This window comes from Rhamphochromis longiceps, linkage group LG2 (assembly GCF_057381845.1).
Source record: "Rhamphochromis longiceps isolate RC_006_pf linkage group LG2, R_longiceps_female_GT1.1, whole genome shotgun sequence".
NCBI lineage: Eukaryota > Metazoa > Chordata > Actinopteri > Cichliformes > Cichlidae > Rhamphochromis > Rhamphochromis longiceps.
Window position 1 is genome coordinate 34,256,101 of NC_140558.1, and position 14,114 is coordinate 34,270,214.

Sequence of the window (14,114 nt, forward strand, 5' to 3'; positions counted from 1 at the left end):
TGCTGACGTGTAATGTAGTTAGAGCAAGTGACCACGTAGGGACGGTACAGACCGTCACATTTAGACGTTCTGGTCGATGACTTCGGGCCCCTCCCATCCTACGTTCAGCAAATGATGCATTTGTGTGCTTTGTTACAAAGAGAGCTCGGAAGAGAACGAACGGTGGTCTTTATTTGAGAAGATAGAGAAGATTGCTTTGGAATAATTATACATTCATTTCCATTTATTGGTTGCTGTGACATATTATCTGGAGTATTGTGCCTTCGCCTGCTGTGTAAATATGCTTTTACCGCATAGAAGAAGCTTTCTGTGGATTAATCTGTTATTCGTGCTGCTGGATTGTTATTGGGAAACGGTTTCTGGGCAGCTCTCTTACTCCGTCTCAGAGGAGGTGAATCTGGGGACTGTTGTCGGAAATGTCGCGAAAGATCTGAACATCAATGTCCAGGATTTGGAGCCCCGCATGTTTCAGATCGTTGCTGGATCGAAGAAAAAATATTTCGAGGTAAATCTAAAAACTGGAGCCCTCTATGTTAACGAGAGAATAGATCGAGAGGAGCTTTGTGGTAACGACGCCAAATGTTCACTAATTGCAGAAGCTGTTATTAATAATCCACTGAAACTGTACCGTATAGAAATAAATGTTTTGGATGTGAATGACAATTCACCCTCATTTCTCAGCACATCCCAGACAATTAATATTACCGAGAACACAGCGGTAGGAACAAAATTTCTGCTGAAACGAGCTCACGATGGAGACGTTGGAAAAAACTCTATAAATGCCTACAAACTGAGTCAAAATGAACATTTTTCTCTAAATACACTTAAAGGGGGTAGCATAACAGTCGAATTGGTGCTTCAGAAAGTTTTAGACAGAGAAAAACAATCTGTGATCAAACTCATACTAATTGCAATTGATGGTGGAACACCTCCTAAATCTGGAAGTATGACCATTATAGTAAATGTCTTAGACATTAATGACAATCCTCCTGTCTTTAGTCAAATGCTGTATAAAGTCAGCATACATGAGAATGTGAATATTGGGACTTCAATAATCACCCTGAATGCGACTGATTTAGATGATGGAAAAAATGGGCAAATATCGTATTATTTTATGGAAATAGACGAAGGAAAACAAACAGATGTGTTTTCTATAGATGAACAAACAGGGACTGTAACAAATAAAAGGAATATTAACTTTGAAGAAAATAATGCTTTTGAACTTCGAGTGAAAGCCAGTGATGGAGCTTCCTCGCCTATGAGTTCACATGCTAAATTACTGATTGAAGTATTAGATGTTAATGACAACGCACCTGAAATTTCAGTCACATCACTGTTGAACACTGTTAAAGAGGATGCATCAGTTGGCACAGCCATTGCTCTTGTTTCAGTATTTGATAAAGATGGAGGTAAAAATGGGATGGTGACATGTAAAATTTCTAATAATGTTCCTTTTAAATTGGAGTCAAATTATAAGAATTCATATTCATTAGTTGTGGACGGTCCTCTTGACCGAGAGACTGCACCTCAGTACAACATCAGCATCACTGCTACTGATGAGGGCAGCCCACCACTCTCCAGCACGAGTGTTATAACTGTTCATGTGTCAGATGTAAATGACAACAAACCTCAGTTTTCAGAAAGTGTGATCAACGTCTACGTGAAAGAAAACAGTCCAGTAGGAGCAGTTATTAAAACAGTGACAGCAGCTGATGCAGACATTGATCGAAATAGTCAGGTGAGCTATTCCTTTTTACAAAGCAACAGTGACTCAGTGCCACTATCTACATTATTAAACATCAACTCAGAGACTGGTGATATAATCAGTCTTCAGTCTTTTAACTATGAGGAGTTAAAAACTTTCCAGTTTAAAGTTCAGGCCACAGACTCTGGTGTTCCTCCACTCAGCAGCAACGTGACTGTTAACGTTTTAATCTTGGATGAAAATGACAACAGTCCCACGATTCTCACGCCATATTCTGAGCATGGCTCCGTTAACAGTGAGAGCATCCCCTATTCTGCTGAAGCGGGATACTTTGTGGCAAAGATCAGGGCTGTAGACGCAGACTCTGGATACAATGCGCTGCTTTTTTATCACCTGTCTGAGCCCAAAGGAAACAACCTGTTCAGGATCGGAACCAGCACCGGGGAGATCAGGACTAAGAGGAGATTGAGTGACAATGACCTCAAAACTCACCCCTTGGTGGTCTTGGTCTCTGATAACGGAGAACCCTCCCTGTCAGCTACTGTGTCTATTGATGTGGTGGTGGTTGAAAGCACGGCTGAAATCCAGACTCAGTTCAGACATGTGCCTGTAAAGGAGGACAGCTTCTCGGATTTGAACCTGTACCTGCTGATCGCCATTGTGTCGGTGTCCGTCATCTTTCTGCTCAGCCTCATCACTTTAATAGCAGTCAGATGCCACAGGACAGACGGCGCTTTCAGCAGGTACAGCGCCCCCATGATCACCAACCACCCTGACGGGAGCTGGTCTTACTCTAAAGCTACTCAGCAGTATGACGTGTGTTTCAGCTCAGACACGCTCAAGAGTGACGTAGTAGTCTTCCCCGCCCCGTTTCCACCTGTAGATGGCGAACTTATCAGTATTAACGGAGGAGACACTTTTACCAGGACTCAGACTTTGCCTAACAAAGAAAAGGTAAGAACACAGTGTTTATAACAGCTTACAATTTTACACAAAAGAAGCGCGTCATCTTACACTGAACTCGTCTACATGTGGTTAATTTCTCCTGCTTTCAAAGATTACCCTTTACAACTGTCCGCAGCTTTAAGCCAGTCTTTTCCATTTAAATACTCGCTGTTTAAATGCCGCAGAAGAGAAGCCAGTATGCGGATAAGGAGCTTTTGGTGGTTTTGTTTAAAATTAATATAATCACTGCAAGTGAGAATATTTATTTGATTTTCCTTTCAGATTGTTTCATATATATTTGCGTAGTTCATTATTGTTTTAGGGTTCGTTTCCTTCTTGTTTGCGTTTATTTTTTCGTTCATCGTTGCCTTGTTGCTCTTTGACAGTCATTTCACTCGATGTTGTAATAACTCAGATTTTGCTTGTGTCCTTACAATTTCTTTCAATATACCCTTTGCATATACCTAAAACACAGCGACATTTTGTGAATACGCCGTTTTTGACACACTGCAATGGGTTTCACGCCTTAGATGGTATATTTCAGTTAAAGGCTGAAACAAGCGAAAAACAAACAAATATATTCTAAAATTAAAACAAATAAATAAGACAGTGTTACACACTAACAATATAAACAGTGTTTTATTTTCCTAACAAATCAACCAGATGTTTTCTGGTTCTGTAAAACTGGACTGATGATATTTATTTTATTTTCCCTTGGTTTCTGTTGTAATTGGTGTATAGAGCCATAAGAGGGCGGTGTAGACCATAAATCAGAGACATAAGTCCCGAGGCCCCTCCCAGATTGATAACGTAATGATGTCTTGTTGGGCTGTGACACAAAGAAACAGAAGCACGGAGAAAGGCTCGAGCATGATCTGCGCGGAGGATGAAGCAGAAGAAAATTGATAACATTTCCTGTCAATATTTGGCATAAACGGGACCCGTTTAAAGTTGGTTTGATGTCATTTTGGATTATGGCTTCAATTAACACAAGTCCTGCGGTGATATACTTTTTTTTTGTCCTGCTGGATTTTTATTCGGAAACGGCGTCCGGGCAGCTCTCGTACTCGATATCAGAAGAGGTGAATCGAGGGACTTCTGTAGGAAACATAGCCAAGGATCTAAACCTAGATGTCCATGAGCTGGAGCCTCGCATGTTTCAGATCGTTAGCGGATCAAAGAGAAAATATTTCGAGGTAAATCTAAAGACGGGCGTTCTCTTTGTCGGTGATAGGATAGACAGAGAGGAGCTCTGTGGAAAGGCCATGAAATGCACACAGAGCGTGGAGGCTGTGATAAATGCCCCACTCAAGCTATATCGCTTAGAAATAAATATTCTAGATGTTAATGATAATTATCCAGCTTTCAGTACTGACTCGCAAAGTATTGAAATAGCAGAAAGCACATTACCCGGGACTAAATTTTTTGTATTGTCAGCCTTTGATGCCGATGTGGGGAAAAATGGCATCAGTATGTACAAATTAAGTGCAAATGAACACTTTTCATTGGCAGTGAATAAAGGAGAGAGCGTATCTGCTGAACTAGTCCTCCAGAAACCTTTAGACCGAGAAAAACAACCAGTAATAAGACTCACGCTGACTGCTGTAGACGGCGGAACACCACCGAAATCCGGAACCTCACAGTTAATAATCAATATCTTAGACAATAATGATAACGTCCCAATATTTACCAAACCACTGTATAAAACAAGTGTCACTGAAAACACGCCGCCAGGCACATCAGTGATAACTGTGACGGCGACGGACAGTGATGAAGGGCCAAACGGGGAAATTTCATATTCACTAAGCAGCAAGGACCAAGACCATGTTCTCAATATATTTCAAATTGATGAGCACACGGGATTATTGACAGTCAAGGGGAAGATTGACTTTGAAGAGCACCCGGCTTTTGAAATCCGCGTGCAAGCTTCTGATAAAGGCTCTCCTCAAATGACAGCACAGTGCAAAGTATTAATAGAAGTAGTGGATTTAAATGACAATAGCCCTGAAATTTCTGTAACCACCCTCAGTAACACTGTAAAAGAGGATGCAAAAATAGGTACTGCTATTGCACTTGTGTCAGTTGTGGACAGAGATGGGGGTAAAAACGGAATAGTCCACTGTGATATTAAAAGTGAAAGCCCCTTTAAGTTACAAACGAATTATAAAAATTACTACTCCTTGGTAGTAGATGGTCAGCTAGACAGAGAGAGTCATTCTCAATATAATATCACTATCACAGCTAAAGACGATGGAATCCCAGCTCTCACAAGTACGAAGGATTTTAATGTTTATGTTTCAGATGTCAATGACAACCCCCCTAAGTTTTCAGACACTGTGTTCAATGTATATTTAAAAGAAAACAGTCCACTGGGAGCTACTCTGCAACGAGTATCTGCACTGGATGTAGATATTGATCAAAATGGACAGGTAACCTATTCCATTGTTGAGAGTAAAAGTAACTCCTTGCCAATCTCGACAATGGTAAATGTAAACTCTAAGACTGGAGATATAATCAGTCTGCAGTCTTTTAACTATGAGGAGTTAAAAACGTTCCAGTTTGAAGTTCAGGCCACAGACTCTGGTGTTCCTCCACTCAGCAGCAACGTGACTGTTAACGTTTTAATCCTGGATGAAAATGACAACAGTCCCACGATTCTCACGCCATATTCTGAGCACGGCTCCGTTAACAGTGAGAACATCCCCTATTCTGCTGAAGCGGGATACTTTGTAGCAAAGATCAGGGCTGTAGACGCAGACTCTGGATACAATGCGCTGCTTTCTTATCACCTGTCTGAGCCCAAAGGAAACAACCTGTTCAGGATCGGAACCAGCACCGGGGAGATCAGGACTAGGAGGAGAATGAGTGACAATGACCTCAAAACTCACCCCTTGGTGGTCTTGGTCTCTGATAACGGAGAACCCTCCCTGTCAGCTACTGTGTCTGTTGATGTGGTGGTGGTTGAAAGCACGGCTGAAATCCAGACTCCGTTCAGACATGTGCCTGTAAAGGAGGACAGCTTCTCGGATTTGAACCTGTATCTGCTGATCGCCATTGTGTCGGTGTCCGTCATCTTTCTGCTCAGCCTCATCACTTTAATAGCAGTCAGATGCCACAGGACAGACGGCACTTTCAGCAGGTACAGCGCCCCCATGATCACCACCCACCCTGACGGGAGCTGGTCTTACTCTAAAGCTACTCAGCAGTATGACGTGTGTTTCAGCTCAGACACGCTCAAGAGTGACGTAGTAGTTTTCCCCGCCTCGTTTCCACCTGTAGATGGAGAACTGATCAGTATTAACGGAGGAGACACTTTTACCAGGACTCAGACTTTACCTAACAAAGATAAGGTGAGTCCATAAAATCTACAGATCCCTTTTCTTGGTCCTGATTGCATCAGTTTCCATAGCGTGATGCTTTTCAGTTACTGTTTTTAACAGAAAATATTTAACAACTGACTTAGGAGTGGTCTTGACTGTTTCATTATTTTTTTAATCACTGTTGTTAGAAATTCTGTACCTTTAAATTCATTTGTGCAACAGAAATGTGCGAAATATTATACCTTTGCTCCATTATTTTTGTCTGATTTTATATTTTACTATTCATCATACTTTAGCTACTTTCCTTTAACTACACAGCCTATAGTCTCTTCCATCCAGATGAAAAGTCAAACGGTGCTCTCCGTGGTCCTGAAACGACAACTAGTTTAGTTTCGCGATCATCTCATTGATTGAGCATCTGGGCTTTCTCTGGGTTGTCTCTTTGTAAGCTGTAATGCACTCTTAACTATCTTTGTATCACAGAAAGAAAAATTATATCAATTTTGTTCTTTTTCATGAGCCAGTAGGTGTGGATAATCACAGTCACCACAAGGAGACGGTATAGACCGTAACACGACAGCTTCCGTTTTGTGTTTAACGCTCCTCCCAGAGACAGTCCACACGGTGTTGTAACAAAGAGAGTAGTAGGTGTGGGTACATTGCGACAGCCACCCGTCTGGTCTGAAAATTGGTGGTATATGTACTACATTTGTTCGAATTTTTTATTGGAATTTCAAATTCGAATGTATGCCGTGTTGTGCTGAACGGAATTATGCCTTTATCGTGTCGCAACTGCTTTTCGTTGATATACTTAATACTTCTGATACTGGATTATTGTTGTAATGAAGCGTCTGGGCAGCTCTCTTACTCCGTCTCAGAGGAGGTAAACTCGGGAACAGTTGTTGGAAATATTGCCAAGGATTTACATTTAAACATACCGGATTTGGAGACCCGTATGTTCAGGATTGTTGGAGGATCTAAAAGAAAATATTTCGAGGTAAATACGAAGACTGGAGTCCTCTACGTGAATGAGAGAATAGACAGAGAGAAGCTCTGCGGGAAAGCTGTGAGATGTGCCGTAACTGTCGAGGCTGTGATAAATGAACCTTTAATGCTGTACCGTATAGAGATTAATATTCTTGATGTCAATGACAATTTTCCGCATTTCATTGCAAAATCACAGAATATAGACATTCCCGAAAGCACATTACCCGGGATAAAATTCCCCCTACTGCAGGCCTACGATGCAGATGTTGGAAAGAACGGCATCAACACATACAGGCTGAGCTCGAATGAACATTTTTCATTAGCAATAAGCAAATCAGGTGAGAGTATTTCGACTGAGCTAATGTTACAGAAAGTCTTAGACAGAGAAAAGGAACCTCTGATTAAGCTCACGTTAACAGCCTTAGATGATGGAAGTCCACCGAAGTCTGGAACATCAGATATTATGATTAATGTTTTAGACATTAATGATAACACACCAGTGTTTGCAAAGTCGCTGTATAAAGTGCGTGTGTTTGAAAACGTACCGATAGGCACTACAGTCCTGACTTTAAATGCTACAGATGCAGATGAAGGAACAAACAAAGAAATCATATATACACTTAGCACAAAGGAGCAGGACCACGTGCTGCAGATTTTTAAAATCGATCCGAACACGGGCACACTGACGGTGGAAGGAAATGTGGATTTTGAGGAACACCCAGTCTTTGAGATTCGTGCACAGGCCAGTGATAAAGGCCAACCTCCGATGTCCGCTCATTGTAAGGTGCTGGTTGACGTGTTGGACCTAAACGACAATGCGCCTGAGATTTTTGTGACGTCACTACTGAATACTGTGAAGGAAGATGCAAAAGCAGGCACCGCTGTTGCACTTGTTTCAGTGGTAGACAAAGATGGCGGTAAGAACGGTGAAGTGCATTGTACTGTAGATGAAGATGCTCCCTTTAAATTGGAAGCAAACTATAAAAATTATTACTCATTGATAGTGGTTGCCCCCTTAGACCGAGAGACGGTCTCTAGCTACGACGTCACCATAATAGCAAGCGATGGCGGTAGTCCCCCGCTCTCAAACACCATTATTGTCCCTATTCAAGTTTCTGATGTTAATGATAACGCGCCTCAGTTCTCGTCATCGATACTTAACATTTATGTTAAAGAAAACTGTCACGTGGGGACAATTCTTAAAACGGTAACCGCCTTTGATGCAGATATGAACAAAAATGGTGAAGTGACTTACAGTTTTATGGAAAGCAAAATTAACTCAGTCGCACTGTCTACATTATTAAACATCAACTCAGAGACTGGGGATATAATCAGCCTGCAGTCTTTTAACTATGAGGAGTTAAAAACATTCCAGTTTAAAGTTCAGGCCACAGACTCTGGTGTTCCTCCACTCAGCAGTAACGTCACTGTTAACGTTTTAATCCTGGATGAAAATGACAACAGTCCCACGATTCTCACGCCATATTCTGAGCACGGCTCCGTTAACAGTGAGAGCATCCCCTATTCTGCTGAAGCGGGATACTTTGTGGCAAAGATCAGGGCTGTAGACGCAGACTCTGGATACAATGCGCTGCTCTCTTATCACCTGTCTGAGCCCAAAGGAAACAACTTGTTCAGGATCGGAACCAGCACCGGGGAGATCAGGACTAGGAGGAGAATGAGTGACAATGACCTCAAAACTCACCCCTTGGTGGTCTTGGTCTCTGATAACGGAGAACCCTCCCTGTCAGCTACTGTGTCGATCGATGTGGTGGTGGTTGAAAGCACGGCTGAAATCCAGACTCAGTTCAGACATGTGCCTGTAAAGGAGGACAGCTTCTCGGATTTGAACCTGTATCTGCTGATTGCCATTGTGTCGGTGTCCGTCATCTTTCTGCTCAGCCTCATCACTTTGATAGCAGTCAGATGCCACAGGACAGATGGCACTTTCAGCAGGTACAGTGCCCCCATGATCACCACCCACCCTGACGGGAGCTGGTCTTACTCTAAAGCTACTCAGCAGTATGACGTGTGTTTCAGCTCAGACACGCTCAAGAGTGACGTAGTGGTCTTCCCCGCCCCGTTTCCACCTGTAGATGGAGAACTGATCAGTATTAACGAAGGAGACACTTTTACCAGGACTCAGACTTTACCTAACAAAGAAAAGGTAAGCATATGGATGAATTAAGTATTTCTAATTGCGCATCTTGTGTGATGGGTGTAAATTAACGGTCAATGGATAAAGTTTTCTTAAGCTATCTAATTTTTGGTCTATCCTGCCCAAGTAGGGAAAAAAAACTGCAATTTGACTTAAATACAGAAATACTACGAGTGTAGTACCTTGGAATAAACTGTAACTAGCTCTGGTTTCTTGTGATGCTTTTCCCATCTAAATAAGTGGTGCATGATGGATCATATTTTTTTCCTTGCAAATTTCAGAACACTTGGGGATTTGGTGCATCCAACTGTCTTGTGGGGTTTGGAACACGGCAGTCTTCAACGTAGCACAGTAGAATAAAACTCTACTTTTAATGTCTTACATTGGATTTTTAAATCCAATTTAAATTTAAATTTAAAATTTTTTTGTGTAGCCAGAGTGACGTTCTAACTGAGAACGGTAAGGAGCATCGAGAAATCATACATGTTACTCCCAGAAACGTGTGGAATACATGTTAATTAATGAATTTTTCAATCAGCAAATAATGAGGCAGATGTGCTTTTTTGCATTCATGTAGAGTATTTTCAGATTAAATCGCAATTTTTATATTCAGTATCCCTGGACTTTGTGTGTGATAGGACTCCATAGACGTGAAAAAAGACTGATCTGATGAACCCCGAAAAACGAAAAAAAAAAAAAACGTTTATCGATTTTTTTTGTGTCGGAAATTGTCTTCGAATTTCAAAGCTCTTTAGTGCAGGAAAATCGCTCAGCAGTTTTCTTTAGTTAGCTTTAGTGTGAAAACACCTTCCTGAAAAATGAGTGGAATGACATGCGGTCACAATGTTGGTGAATGTGGTGAATGTTTCAGCGTAAAAGCAGTAGGACTGGCATCTAAACTGCTGTAGAACTGAAGTGTAATGACATGCTGGAAGTTGAGTGCAGTCCTTCCGATTGTCCACACGGGGACATTGTAGACCATCACATTTAAATTCTCTCTGTAGGGTCTCGGTGCTCCTCCCAGATTCAGAGGATGATGATGTCTCTCAGGCGATTCAGACAAAGAGATTTAGAGGGCGAACGAGAACGGGAATGAACACTGATTATGTTTATAGGAAATATGCCAGAATAAACGTGGGCGCCTTTGGTTTTTTCTGAGGTTTGATTGTTTCATGATAAACGCCGTGACTATTTTACACCTTTTCTTGTTGAATGTAATTATGACTGGATCCGGCAGATCGAGCTGTGTGTGGATATATCTCGTCTTCGTGCTGCTGGGTTGTTACTCTGAAACGGTTTCTGGGCAGCTCTCTTACTCCGTCTCAGAGGAGGTGAATCTGGGGACTGTTGTCGGAAATGTCGCAAAAGATCTGAGCATCAATGTCCAGGATTTGGAGCCCCGCATGTTTCAGATCGTTGCTGGATCAAAGAGGAAATATTTCGAGGTAAATCTAAAAACTGGAGCTCTCTATGTTAACGAGAGAATAGATCGAGAGGAGCTTTGCGGTGATGAGCCCAAATGCTCACTCAGTGTAGAAGCTGTTATTAATAACCCTCTGAAACTGTATCGTATTGAAATTATTATTTTAGATGTGAATGATAATTCCCCTTCATTTGAAAGCACGTCACAAGAAATCGACATTTCTGAGAACACAGCGGAAGGAATGAAATTTCCTCTGCATCAAGCACACGATGCAGACGTGGGAAAAAATTCTGTAAATACCTACAAGCTGAGTCAAAATGAACATTTTTCATTGACTACACATAAAGAAGAGGGTGTAACTCCTGAGTTGGTGCTACAGAGAGTTTTGGACAGAGAAAAACAGTCTATGATTAAGCTCACACTGGCTGCCATCGATGGAGGAACACCTGCTAAATCCGGAAGTATGACGATAATAATCAATGTGTTAGATATTAATGACAATCCTCCGATTTTCAGCCAAAGGTTGTATAAAGCCAGAGTCTACGAAAATGTTAAAATAGGCACATCAATAATAACACTGAATGCCACTGATTTAGATGAAGGACAAAATGGAAAGGTGATTTATTTATTCAGCAAAGTTGGTCGTGGGAAACCAATAGATGTGTTTTCTATAAATGAACAAACAGGGACTGTAACGAGCAAAAGGAATATTGATTTTGAAGAAAATAATGCTTTTGAACTTCAAGTACAAGCCAGTGATGGAGCTTCCTCACCTATGAGTTCGCATGCTAAATTACTGGTTGAAGTATTAGACGTTAATGACAATGCACCTGAAATTTCAGTCACATCACTGTTGAACACTGTTAAAGAGGACGCATCAGTTGACACAGCCATTGCTCTTGTTTCAGTATTTGATAAAGATGGAGGTAAAAATGGGATGGTGACATGTAAAATTTCTAATAATGTTCCTTTTAAATTGGAGTCAAATTATAAGAATTCATATTCATTAGTTGTGGACGGTCCTCTTGACCGAGAGACTGCACCTCAGTACAACATCAGCATCACTGCTATTGATGAGGGCAGCCCACCTCTCTCCAACACGAGTGTTATAACTGTTCATGTGTCAGATGTAAATGACAACAAACCTCAGTTTTCAGAAAGTGTGATCAACATCTACGTGAAAGAAAACAGTCCAGTAGGAGCAGTTATTAAAACAGTGACAGCAGTTGATGCAGATATTGATCGAAATAGTCAGGTGAGCTATTCCTTTTTACAAAGCAGCAGTGACTCAGTGCCACTATCTACATTATTAAACATTAACTCAGAGACTGGTGATATAATCAGCCTTCAGTCTTTTAACTATGAGGAGTTAAAAAGTTTCAACTTTAAAGTTCAGGCCACAGACTCTGGTGTTCCTCCGCTCAGCAGTAACGTCACTGTCAACGTTTTAATCCTGGATGAAAATGACAACAGTCCCACGATTCTCACGCCATATTCTGAGCACGGCTCCGTTAACAGTGAGAACATCCCCTATTCTGCCGATGCGGGATACTTTGTGGCAAAGATCAGGGCTGTAGATGCAGACTCTGGATACAATGCACTGCTTTCTTATCACCTGTCTGAGCCCAAAGGAAACAACTTGTTCAGGATTGGAACCAGCAGCGGGGAGATCAGGACTAAGAGGAGAATGAGTGACAATGACCTCAAAACTCACCCCTTGGTGGTCTTGGTCTCTGATAACGGAGAACCCTCCCTGTCAGCTACTGTGTCTGTTGATGTGGTGGTGGTTGAAAGCACGGCTGAAATCCAGACTCAGTTCAGACATGTGCCTGTAAAGGAGGACAGCTTCTCGGATTTGAACCTGTACCTGCTGATCGCCATTGTGTCGGTGTCCGTCATCTTTCTGCTCAGCCTCATCACTTTAATAGCAGTCAGATGCCACAGGACAGACGGCACTTTCAGCAGGTACAGCGCCCCCATGATCACCACCCACCCTGACGGGAGCTGGTCTTACTCTAAAGCTACTCAGCAGTATGATGTGTGTTTCAGCTCAGACACACTCAAGAGTGACGTGGTGGTCTTCCCCGCCCCGTTTCCACCTGTAGATGCAGAACTGATCAGTATTAACGGAGGAGACACTTTTACCATGACTCAGACTTTACCTAACAAAGAAAAGGTGAGTCCATGAAATTTTTAAATACTTGGACTTTGTCATTGCTCGTCATTACAGTTTCAATGGTCCTTTTTTTTTCTTATCTTAGCCGTGGTGTATCTAGTGATTTAAACAAGAAATGTCAGATGCTGTGTATTTGATGATGAGTTCTCATCTAAATCACAGCTGTCTATCTGTTAGATATTTCAACGTGTAGTTCACCATTTGTGGTCCTGTGTTTTTTCCTTTTTCTTTTTTTCTTGAAGATCTTAGGATATGTGTGTACTTTGACTGATAAATTGACACATATCTTGTGCAGTGTACTAAAGGTTATCATTGCTCTTCAAGGTCGAGTTGTGATTTACATATTCAATTGAGCATTTTGAATAAAAAAAAATTCAGTTATTTGATTTAATTAAAGAAAATATAGAGAAAATATTAACGAATACTCAATGTGTATAAAAATGCAACGTTTTTGTTTGTGTCATTTTTAAAAGGGAGAATATGCTAATGTGGGCTTTCTCCATTTTTATGTCTAAATTAAACTGGTTTTGTAACGTGAAAATCACTCACAATGTAGCTGTGATGATGCTCTAATAAACACAGAAACATTCAAATTAGGAAAAGAATATAGAAAAAAAGTGTTCGGATGATTAATTAATATCCCTCTTTAATTTTTTTTGTTGTTTGTTTGTTTGTTTGTTTTTTAAAATCTCCTTAATCGCAATAAGACGGTTCATTTTTTACCTTTACTTCTAAGTTAGCTTCCAATAGAAATAGTATTCATAAAAACACAGAATACCAGAATGGCATATATAATCATGATGGCAACGTCTTACACTGGGGTTAATATTTGACTGTTCGTTTATGAGGGTCAAGTGTATTAAGACGTTTGATAATGTGGGTAGTTCTCGCAAATGTCCACACGGGGACATTGCAGACTTTTCCATTTAAGCTTCCTCTTTGAATGCCTCGGGGCTCCTCCCAGATTCAAATGACGATTATGTTTATCAGGCAATTCAGACAAAGAGAATCAGAGGGCGAAAGAGAACGGTACGAGAAACGCTGATATTCTGCCATAGACCTATTGATTTTTTTTTCTGTTTATGCCGTTACACACCGTGTCAATTTTTATGCTTTTTCTTGTTGAACATAATTATGACTGGACCGAGCAGATCGAGCTGTGTGTGGATATATCTCGTCTTCGTGCTGCTGGATTGTTACTCTGAAACGGTTTCTGGGCAGCTCTCTTACTCCGTCTCAGAGGAGGTGAATCTGGGGACTGTTGTCGGAAATGTCGCGAAAGATTTGAGCATTAGTATCCAGGATTTGGAGCCCCGCATGTGTCAGATCGTTGCTGGATCAAAGAAGAAATATTTCGAGGTAAATCTAAAAACTGGAGCCCTCTATGTTAACGAGAGAAT

The 14,114-nt window shown here is 41.2% G+C and overlaps 1 protein-coding gene and 3 pseudogenes across 4 annotated transcripts in view; all 4 read left to right on the top strand.

The window, feature by feature from the left end:
• The window catches only part of LOC146677663 (protocadherin alpha-C2-like), a 139,619-nt gene that overhangs the window by 50,943 nt on the left and 74,562 nt on the right, over nucleotides 1-14,114 (top strand). Inside the window, exon 1 of one of the 4 annotated variants that reach the window (XM_085424634.1) lies at nucleotides 3,512-6,000. The exons of the other annotated variants lie outside the window; for them this stretch is intronic. Coding sequence (XP_085280760.1) covers nucleotides 3,610-6,000 — 2,391 coding nt within the window. The 5' untranslated portion in view covers nucleotides 3,512-3,609. Of the gene's footprint in view, nucleotides 1-3,511; nucleotides 6,001-14,114 lie in introns of those variants that run through there. 4 annotated transcript variants of the gene reach the window in all.
• LOC146677671 (protocadherin alpha-8 pseudogene) lies at nucleotides 153-2,680 on the top strand (annotated as a pseudogene).
• On the top strand, nucleotides 6,409-9,182 carry LOC146677672 (protocadherin alpha-3 pseudogene; annotated as a pseudogene).
• On the top strand, nucleotides 10,193-13,158 carry LOC146677673 (protocadherin alpha-10 pseudogene; annotated as a pseudogene).